Source organism: Sardina pilchardus, chromosome 24, assembly GCF_963854185.1.
Source record: "Sardina pilchardus chromosome 24, fSarPil1.1, whole genome shotgun sequence".
Classification (NCBI taxonomy): domain Eukaryota; kingdom Metazoa; phylum Chordata; class Actinopteri; order Clupeiformes; family Clupeidae; genus Sardina; species Sardina pilchardus.
This window is the reverse complement of record NC_085017.1, coordinates 2,944,349-2,955,766: the sequence shown is the minus strand read 5'-3', so window position 1 is coordinate 2,955,766 and position 11,418 is coordinate 2,944,349. Positions and strand designations below refer to the sequence as shown.

Genomic DNA, 11,418 nt, shown 5'->3' with positions numbered 1-11,418 from the left:
TCTACTCTTCCCCTTCAAACTGGGTGTTAGCTGAGAAGGCAATCTGTAAACAGACTGTGTGTGTGTGTGTGTGTGTGTGTGTGTGTGTGTGTGTGTGTGTGTGTGTGTCTGTGTGTGTGTGTGTGTGTGTGTGTGTGTGTGTGTGTGTGTGTGTGTGTGTGTGTGTGTGTGAGTGTGTGTGTGTGTGTGTGTGTGCGCGCATGTGTGTGTGTGTGTGTGTGTGTGTGTGTGTGTGTGTGTGTGTGTGTGTGTGTGGTGAACCCCCAGAAGGGATGCCACTGCCTGTACCAACAAGCCTGCCAGTCACAAAGGATGATGAAAAAAGAAGGGAGAGTGTGAGAAAGAGTGAGAAATACAGACAGAGCTGTGGCGTGCAGCAAGAAAAACAAAGACAGAGGAAAAAAGGGAGAGAGAAAAGAAAGGGACAAAGAGAGCTGACAGAGAGAGAAAAGAGAGGGAAAGAAAGAACAGAACAGAGAGCGGGAGAGAGAGAGAGAAGGGTGGAGCAGGGGTGTGGTGGTGAAATCAGCTCAGGCAGACCGTGGGGTAGAACTGGCAGATAGAGCATCTCTGTGTGGGGCTGGGAGGGACACCAACCGACTTCCAGCGAGGAGCCCACCCACACACACACACACACACACACACACACACACACACACATGTGTCACTCCGTCACACTCCCACTACGTCACTCGGGAGGCGGGCGGGACACTCCCCAGGTTCCCAGTGCAGAGACAAGGTGTGGTGTCACCTGTGCTACACAGCACAAAGAGCCTTATCTCACTTACTGGGAATCCAACACGTACAGCTTCCAGTAAACAGCAGGCATGGCCTCTAAACAGCCTGAATGGAAACTTAAATGAAGACACCCCCCCCCCCCCCACACACACACACACACACACACACACACAATTTCATTTAATTTCATCCCAACATAATGTTAGGACCCATTTCATATGAAGTGTCTAGTGTACCAGCATTTGAAGTGTCCTTGGCTATTCTGTACCAACACAGTTTATAAATAGATATTCAATTCACACAACCACATGCTGTTAAGAGACTTTATGCTTGGTGAGCCAGGTGGGAACTAAAGCAGCTGAATTTAGACAGACATGTCCTAAATGATAATATACGGTGGTGGCTGGTGGGTGCTCTTTTTGCTCATATTCACAATATCTTTTCAGCCCTTGGTACTGCAGCTGATGTGTGACTGTACTGACCCCTGAAAGGCAGTCTCTTACTCATCAACATTATAGTGTCTGATTATTACCAGAGAGTGTTTGCCTTTCAGTTCTACAGAAAACAAACATGTCACAAAATTATGTATCGTTACAGTGGAACTATGACAAACAATATAGGAACGACATCCCAATGTAAATATTGTCATTACAGGCACAATAGGATTCCAGTAGCGCACAATGTTGTCCGTGCATATGCATCGGAGCTCCGGCTATGCAAATGACATGGACAAAGGATGCAATTGTGAAAATCAATGGCTCACTGTGAGTCTGCCTGAAGTCACTGTCAAGCTGCTTCATCATAGCCACTCCATGGGTGAGCACATGATGAACTAGGATAACATATCTGGTGCTACTTGTCTGTAATATTGTGGTCACTTCCTCTTCCTTTCCGCGCGTATTCTCCTCCACCAATGTAAGGTCCTTTGTTCCAAACGATACTGGCTCACCAATGGTCCTTGTTTCCTGATTCGGCTATTCTGGTGAATTGGGAATAATAGCCGAGTGTTTTCACTTTGTAGAGGGTGTGACTATTGAGTTCAAAAGGTGATGACTCGGTTCTTTTGTATTATGAATTTGCTTACTGTAGGAGCATGAGTCGGGAATCGAAGAAGAATCTATGAATCATAAATGAATGATTCATGTATGCACTTTAGTGTGGAGTTTCTGTGAATAGTATTTATAAGGGAAGTGTGTACGTTTTGAGGACTGAGGCAAGGCTATGTCATTTGTTGCTGAATGGAACTGTTGAAAGACAGAGGCTGTGAACGATTCAGAATGGTCAGTGGAAATGTTTGAAGTTGTCTGATTGTTATTCCATGGCTCTTAGACACAACTACATATTCTTAACATCATCTAAAGACACCCAGAATTCCACCTGACCATCTGCTGACCGGAGTCTTTGCTGTTTAAATATGAGGGCTTGTGCTTCCCTCATTAAAGGCCTCCGCTCACACGGTGTCTAGCCAGCTTTAATGACCACTGTTGTCCCACAGTACCTGTGTTATGAAATCTGAAGGGTGTCAGCATAAAAAACTAGGCGGTGTGTTTGGATTAGAGCACATTCTGGCAGCATCTGGGCTACGACCGTAACAACAGTCTCCTGACAAATATCCAGGCCTTTGACTCAGGCGCCTGGCCGTGCAGGGGAGTGAATTATGCCATGTGAGGAGACACAGGCTGTTAATGTAAAGGGTAGCGTAATGGTTATGAATGCAACAGCAGCTCCTTGACCACAGGCCAGGTCTGTTTCTCAGTAGGGGTGTTGTTTTGTTTGTGAAGAAATAGGTCACAGCTCTTGCGAAAATGGAACACAACTTGTTTTTACACGTGAGATGTTCTCGGCTGCCACTTTCGTTGGTTAGATGGCAGAGGTGCAACTGTGCCACTGAACAAACTGTTAACATGGGATACTCCGGCATTGTTATCAAAGGTTCGATATTATATGCAAATAAACAAAGCTTTGTTAGAATTTTGATGCCACTATTAAGTCAAACAACGAGTCAAGCGGAGACAAAACTATCATTAATTTACCATTAAAAACATCATTCATCACTTAATTTAAATTATTTTGTATGTAGGCCTACTGTATGTTACTTCAAACCTCAATTTAAGTTTATATTAAGAAAATAATTAACCTAAATGAGTAAAACATTCTCTTGATATATAAAAACAAATCTCACAATTAGAGAGAGAGAGAGAGCAAAGGAAATGAAAAGAGAGAGATGTGTTGTGGTTATTGTCTTCCTGGAAGCAGGAACTCAGCGCAAACCTCAACCCCCAAAAAGCTCAGAGGATGGCTATCTTGTTCCTCTTGTACGTGGAAACGGCCATCTTCAACATGTGGTTATACACTCAGTATGTTCTAAATATTTTTGGAAAGAGAAAACAATCAGAGCGATCACACCAGCCCTTGTTGTGCAATTTAATCGCGACCCAAACTCATCAACACACTGCATCCAAAACAAACAGCCAATTATGAGGTGTGACAAATCCAACAACAAGCATGTTGCTTTGACAGCAGACTACTCTTAAGGGACATTAAGTAAGAGAGAGAGGGAGAGAGAGAGAAAGAGATTGAGAGAGAGAGAGGGAGAAAGAGAATAAGACAGACAGACAGAGAGAGCAAATAAAACTCTTCCCCCTCCACATGTGTCATCTCCTCTGAGGAAGGCGATGGAGTGTGGAACGTGCCCAGGCAAGCCTCCCTCCTCTCACCCCGGCTCTGAGGTAAAGCTCCACGCACTGCAGTGGCGGGCAGAGCAGTGCAACCAAGGGCAACTGTGATGCAACGCAGCGCAGCGCAGCGCTAAGCAGACAGTCGCTGACGACTCCCTGCCAATGAGTGTGTGACTGACTGAGTGAGTGAATGAGTAAGCAAGGGAACACGTACGAAGACGTGTGAGTAAGCCAGGCCTTTCTGGAGAGAGAGGGTGCGTGTGGGAGCATGAACCAGATGAAGCCGGTTCTGTTTATTTGGATAAGAGTTCACCTGTGGAATTACAACTCTGGTGTAGGTAGGGTGGGAAAAAAGCCTTCAGCCATGTTTTGCTCCGTTTTCGTGGGATTCTCCAGCTTTGCCGACCAGACTGCCGGTGAAAGGGAGATTGATGGAGATTACCGTGGTTATGGAGTAGTGGTTACTTATGAATCACAGTTCATGGAGTTCTGATGGTTTTGAAATGAAGCCAGAACAGAGAGAAAATCCCAGACCACTATGCAGAGACATAGACGTCATCTAAATAGCTCATGCTGCTGTTGGCTTTTCGATGGGGTTGTTTGTCAATAGCTCACGCTCATCCACAAGGACCAAATAAAGTGTGGCACTTAGAAAATTCTGGCGAGCCTTCGCTCGACAGTGTTCAGGAGGAGAGCTCAAGAGTCTGAGCGAGAGGGCCTGAGTTTGTTCTTATTCAGGCATGCGTACACCAGCATTCTTTTGGCTTACTGTCTATAGAAAGCCAGCAAGAGCCTTTTTATGTGAGACACAATACATACCCTTGTACAACAGAGTCCACACACACACACACACACACACACACTCACTGAAATTGCTGATAAAGACTTTACTCCGGTCAGTTCTTTAAATAAATATTTTATTGTCAATGAAAATAAATACATTTTCTTAAAATAGGAATCAATAACATTTAAAAAAAAAAAAAAAAAAAAAAAAGCATTGTGTGGGAAAAGAGTTTGCCTAAGAGATGACCCTACTCGAATGACGCCATGACCTCAGTGACTTTTATAGGAACCTAATTACCCCTTCTAGCCACCTCTGTGGGACTTGGGAGTTCCGTTCCTGCCCCAGTGAAGCTCACAGCTCTAGCTAGCGTCTGACTGTAGTGGCCCAGAGGCAGTTCTGACCCGGGCCAGGTCCATTTTTAGGGGTCCGGATGCTCTTTGGGAAAACACATTCTGTTTTAGGCCTGGCTAGGCTATACCGATGTCCTTTAAGCGGACCGCCTTCTGAAGTTTATGGTGCAGGCAATGGTGCAGATGTCATTAAAGCTGATGCAAGCAAAGTTAGCACTTCTCGCTAACTCCAACCAGATTTGAGTCACAGCAGGATGCTCCCTTTCCCTTCATTTCTCAATGACGACAGCCAAGCAAGGATGACCGTACGTGATTGACAAACAAAGCCGGACTGTTTTGAAATTTCAGTCACTGCTTACAGTGCCCGAGGGAGATGATATTTCTCTCCCTGTAAGAACTTCCTGATAGCAGTCATGAAAATGAAGCTAGCACACTGTAAAAACAGAACAGCTTGCTTTCCTAAAATGATGTTCTTTTACACTGCTTCTATCAGCTTTAAAATCTAAAGCCCACTGACATTCACCCCCTCTGTTGCCTATTATCACCAGTCATTAGATACACCCCCTCACTCTGGGGAACAAACACATTGAAATGACTTCTCAGAACATTAGGATTGAACTTTTAAGCTACGTTCTTCAGACATGTTTTTCTTTCTTTTTTCACTCCTCACAGGAGCAATTGTTGAATCACGTGTACCTATTTTTGATATACTCGTATAGACAAAAAGGAAACAAAACTCTCTGTGTCGAGTACAATACATTAAGTCCGTAAGGTTACTCTTCATACAAGTTCTCAGTGTTTGGTCGACTGTGTATATTGTGAAAATAAAAAGACAGGGAAGAAAAAGAAAGGCAGCCCAAAAAAAGAAAAAGAAAAGAACAGCCACATGTGAAATGGACAGAAAACAGGAAAAAGGAGCAGCTGTCTATTTCACTCCTTTTTTCCGTTGAGTGTCATCTCTGCCTCTATTGTTAATGTCCCGGTGTCCTGCTCTGCACTGGCTAGGTGACAGCCCTTATGGGGCGGAGGTGGAGAGGTGGAGAGAGGGATAGAGAGGGAGTGAGAGAGAGAGAATCTATTAGTGAAAGAAAGAAGCAAAGAAAGAAAGGAATGGAATGGGCAAGGAAGAGAGAGATTCATGGAAATGGACAGGAAAAAATAAAGAGAGAGAGAGGGAGGGAGAGATAGAACGGGGGATAGGGAGAGAGAGAGAGAGAGAGAGAGAGAGAGAGAGAGAGAGAGAGAGAGAGAGAGAGAGAGAGAGAGAGAGAGAGAGATTGCCAACACAGAACAGGACAGCGTTGAGCTCGGCAGTTCTGAGGGAACAGATTAACCCATAATGCTGCCATGCTTTCCAACACCATCCCCCTCTCCTCTCTACTCCACTCCTCCACCCTCTGCAATGCTCAGCACTGCAGCTCTGCCACAACACAGGAAAGGAGTGAGACACATCCCCCCCATCCTCTCCACCCTCTCAACTGGCAGGACAACACCTCCAAAGACTTCATCAGAAATAAAAATTTAAAAAGATTAAAACACATACACACACACACACACACACACACACACACACACACACACGCACAACATAGCAGAACACGTCCATTTTGTAATTACGCCTGGGCTACAGGGAAAGGCAGCACGGAGCTGACCTCAATTAAGACAAGCATGTGAGGAAATGTAATTTAAATCTAATCAGCTACAAACTTGCTGAGTAAGCTGGGACACACACACACACACACACACACACAGGTAACAGCTCCCACTCAGGACCGACAGGGTGTTGGACACGTGTAATGAAACCAGTGTAGCAAGTAGAGACTGGCTGCCCCAGATGATAATTAAACTGGTCATGGCCAATCTGTTTCCTGGTCAGTCTCTGTTTAACCGGTGTGTGGACTGACTGACATTCCAACACAACACATAGCTTCCGCAATGTGTTGTTTTCACGATGGCATTTTAAGTAGCAATTTCAGTGTTGTGTGAGGTGTGTGTGTCAAGTGTGTGCCCTCTCCCAGAAAAAAAGCAATAACAGATTATTGCGGGGGGGCTCTCTGGAACACACACACACACACACACACACACACACAGTCCCTGGGTCGTATTGAGAGAGAGAAAGAGAGAGAAAGAGAAAGAGAGAGAAAGAGCGAGATACGACAGCATGAACTGCCAGTTACAGTACGCTACTGAAACCTGAAGAATGTTGGACTGCCAGTTGCTTGTGATATTATTTCTCACACTCATGCGAGCGAGCAGAAATCCCATGGTGCTCGAACATACCAGCAGGGCTAATGAACCTTTTATGCAAAACAGCGGAGTGTATCCAATAACAACCTTTGCTAGACAAGAGTCACGATGACTTTTTTTTTAAAAAAAAAAAGCTGCACTCCTAAGGCATGCTTATAGACACAGAAACAAAAGGTTAGTTCCTCTTTCTTTCGAAGTTTCAGCGCTTGCCTGTCTTTCGATTGCAGAGCACAGGCGGTTTGAGACTTTACAGTGGAAATCACAATGCTATGTCATTAAGGCAATTCTACAGCTTCGGCTAAACCTGTTCAGAGCGTACACTTCTACATAAGGATGAGAGGGAAGGGGCTTCCAAGGGAGCTGCACTACGGGAGAGGCCCTTCAAAGCATCAAGACAGAGCCCAGTATACAGTATCACACTATAGCGCCCAGTGATTTGATTTGGTTTAATTCAGTTACCAGTCAAAGAGAAAAAAAAATGAACAACATCATGAACATGTGATATATTGCATTGAGCTGAATGCTTTTGCGTTTTTTTTTCCTCTTTTCTTTGTTTTTAACTTAAAATAGAACGTGTCATTTTGGAATCACCTTTAAAGTCGTACTACTGAGATAAAACAATGGTCAGAGAACATAACAGTGTATCATTTGTCGCAACTCATGTGACACCATCACAGCTAAACCCCAAACACACACACTAGCACATCAAACCAGACCAAACCCGAGCCCAAATCATGGACCTACACCGGGTTTAAAGAAATGGGAGGCATGGTTGTACTCGCTTATTGAAGTGCCTGCCTTCAATACCCCAAAAAACAGACCCATTCATCGTCACAAAGTGTCCACTATTTGGTGGGATTCATAAATAAATACATTTCTAAATGCCATAGAATCTACTAGTCCAGGGGGGTGGAAGCGGCGAAGCAGCCAGACAGACAAGTGTCCTTTTTCCACGCATTGTTCTTGGCGGCCCCTCTGCCCCCGATGATAAGAGAGTCTACATTCATTCGTGTGGAGATCAGGCGATGGCACTGACCCACCCCTGGTGTGGGGGGGGGGGGGGGGGGGTAAGACATGGGGCAAATGGAGACAAGGCAGGGCTGGCCGACCTCGCAATCCAAGTGCCCCCAACTGAGGCCAGCTCGGTCGAGGACTCCTATGGCGAGGAGAGGCAGTCCCCAAGGTGGGTCAGAAAGATTCAAAGACAAAAAGACCATCTCCCTCCTTTTGTTTGCGCTCTCTCAAAAACAAAGTTCACTCACACACACACTCACACACACTTGGATGCTCTACACAAGGTTGGTGTGTGTGTGGTGTAACATGTCTTCATCACGGACACACACATACACACAGGCCCTTCAGAGAGAGAGAGAGAGGAGACAGCATCCTTCTCTACCTGTGCAGTGGTGGTGGTGGTGGTACTGGCGCCGTTGCCATGGCGACCAGGCCCCCTTCAAAAAGGACAAAAAAAACCCAGCAACAACACAAAATAAAAAACACCAGGATGATCGTCACCTGCTGGACATAGTGCCGGACACAGCTCAACAGCTGACCGTGCTCGGCTGCTGTTTGCACACAAAGTCCGAGAAGAAGTCAAACTCGTTCTGTCCCAGGAAGAGCTCCGGGAGCTCCTGGACGCGGTCCAGTCCGAGCTCCATGACCAGCGACGTCAGAACCTCCTCGTCGATCAGGTCCGTGTCCATCACGTTCAGGCCCAGCGCCGGCCCGGCCATGTGCTGCATGCTGGCCAGCTGAGCCGGGCCCATGCGGTACTGGACCCCGTTCCCGCCCATGTGGTTCCCGTTCATGGGTCCGAGCGGGTGGCCGTGGTACTGGTTGTTGAGCTTCTGGAGGTGCATGCTGGCCATCAGCTGCTGGGAGGGGGTGAGGCCCTGGGCGTTCATGTACTGCTGGGGGTGCTGGCTCTGCGGATGCATGGCGTGGTGGTGCTGCTGCTGCTGCTGCTGCTGCTGCATCTGCTGCTGGTGGTGCTGGCTCTGCCCGCCGTACATCATGCCAGGGCCCTGCATGGGGTGGTGATGCCCGCCGCCCATGGGGCCGCCGCCGTTCACCTGTCCGTTCATGCCGCCGCCGACCATGCCAGGCCCGGGCCGCATGCCCACGTCCATGGAGCCCTGCGGGGGGCGGCCGTAGTGCAGGACCTGGCCGTTGGGCAGGGTCCTCAGGCCGGACGGTGGGCCGTGCTGGGGAGCGCCGTTGATGCCCATGCGGTAGCCGTGCAGGCCGCTTGCTGAGCCGTGGGTCATGGGCATCATCATGTGGTCAGCCATGGCTCCTTCGAACGTTCCTGTGGTGGACACAAGACCCACGAGGTCAGTTCACAGTCACATTCAATCTATCAAACTCACTTTGACTTCAGTGCTCTACTGGATGCAGGCCGTTTTAGTGGCTTTGCGTGATTCGATAAAAGTTCTATAAAGCATAATTTCATGTCAAATCCCTGAATGTTTCAGCATTGCTGTTAAAAACTGTGAGAGGATGGATGCTGTAATTAAATTTTGCTCCAACAAAACCTATTTAGTGTCAAGCCAACAGAATACAAACAGCCCTGGAGAACCTAATGGATAACCTGCAAAGGAAACACAGGTACCAAAGCCTTCTGCAAACAAGATATTGCAGGAGTGGAAACCGCACAGCACCCATGGGAACAACAAAACAAATACCAACTAAAAAGTAGGCTAACAGCTCTTTAAACAAATGCATGTGTACCTGACGTAATTCTGTAATGAACTCAAGTAGCATTTTCCTTTTCAACAAGAAAAACCCGATTTGAATTATAAATGTTGCAGAAAGGTGGGCTACAAGGTAGACGTTTTGAGGCATGGAACAATCCAGTGAGAACACAGCGCCAGTCTACTTATTGAGATGCCAATCGACTTATTGAGATGAATCGTGCAATTATTTCAGAGGAACGATCACACAGCACCATCAGTGGCTATTCGATCATTCGCCTGTTGGGAAGGCATCGTGTGAAAACGTTACCTTGTCGCCCATTGACAGAAGGACGCACAAGGGCGCTGACTGCATTTCAATTCAACGTTAATAATAAATACGGCACCCAACGAGACAATAACGATCCAGTTGAGAATGGGATCAGCCCCAGGAGATAAACGAGTGAAATTCTCTCTTTCAAGATTATTGTAGCAAGGTCATAGACGGGGTTTGTGATCTAAGGAGGCTTTTTTCAGCCTTGCACCTACTCATGCTAATAATATCTTTGTTCAGTGAGCCCAGGTAGGGTTTAGAACGTATACGCTACCAACACAAGTTCAGAAGGCAATGACGTTATGGCCATACCAGCCTTGACGTTTGTGAATATCAAGACGCCATGAACTGTCGGCAATAAGAATTGCTGACGACTGGAAATGGTCAAGGCGCAATTCACACCCCTCCCCTACCACGTACAAAAACAAAGAATGTCAGGTTTCTTTCTTCCCTTTTCCCCGAAGACCAACTCGCCAGTGCCCCTGCTGATGTTTCAGCAGAAAATGCACCGTGAACTGCGAGAATGAAGCAGACCGCACACAATCGCCATTCCTAAAAAAACATCTCCAAGTAATGCATAATAAACACCTCAACACCCAAACGTTTGAGTGAGCATGGGGAGTTGTCCACAACTACTGTTACAACGTAACTCTGGTCACTTTAAAATATATCCGATACTGAAGCCACATTATACTGGTTACTGACTTGCAAGTGACCATGTTGCGATACTGTGAATGATGACATAAGAGATTATGAACACAGGCGCACACTACAATGTTAATGTTGAAGTAACAACATATATGGACAGGCGTGCAAGTTATTACTTAATTATTGAATAAAGCCTCGATAACAAAACATGGCAAACGTTATCAAGTCAGCAGGACTTTACAGACATTAGGGAATTAACTCCTTATTGCACGGAAGATAGCCAAGAAAGCCAATTGTTGATCAATTCTAAAAGAATCACGTAGCCTATGAATACACATGCATCTTCATTGAAGTAATAACCTCCCAAAAGCCTCTCGTATCAATTCGCAAAACACATACCAGAGAATGCTTGTATTCCGAGGGTGAGTTGATAATGTTTTTCCGAAGCCGTGGATTCTCTGAGTTACTTCCAACGGAGACGTTACAGATGTAAGAAACAGTTTTCTGCTCGTATTCCAGGGAATTTAACTACACTCTCAGAAGCAGCAAGCTTCTGCTTCAGCCCCTGACACCGGAGATTGTTTTCTGGGTCAACCCAAGGATTATATACATCTAGAGAACAGCCCGAGACAGCCCGCTAGAGGTGGAGCTACTGTGCTCTTCCTATCCTTTGTTGCGATTGGTCCGTCCTTTAATCACCGTGCAAAGAAAACGCAGCGCTTCTGAATGTTCCTATGAGCGACAGTGGCCGATTGCCCACATGCTATTAGATTTATATGCGCTTTCACCCCCGCTCACGTCGACTTCGGATGAAACTCGTGGCTTTGTCACTCTTCTGAATAGCGGTCATGTTCTGGAAACTGTTGCCAAAAACAGTATCTCACATGAATAATTTGGCGGAGTTTGGCAGAATGCCTTGTCCATTTTCTTCAAAGATGTACCTTTACATGTTTGTTCTTCCCCCGTA

General features: G+C 46.2%; 1 protein-coding gene across 1 annotated transcript; it reads right to left on the bottom strand.

Annotated features, from left to right (window-relative positions):
• Positions 1 to 5,236: 5,236 nt before the first annotated feature.
• On the bottom strand, positions 5,237 to 11,218 carry cited4a (Cbp/p300-interacting transactivator, with Glu/Asp-rich carboxy-terminal domain, 4a). The gene is made up of 2 exons (XM_062528759.1): positions 10,851 to 11,218; positions 5,237 to 9,105 (listed from the first exon to the last, which is right to left on the bottom strand). Exon 2 carries the CDS (start codon positions 9,086 to 9,088, stop codon positions 8,339 to 8,341), a length of 750 nt encoding a protein of 249 aa, XP_062384743.1. The 5' UTR covers positions 9,089 to 9,105; positions 10,851 to 11,218; the 3' UTR covers positions 5,237 to 8,338.
• Between the last annotated feature and the right edge of the window lie 200 nt (positions 11,219 to 11,418).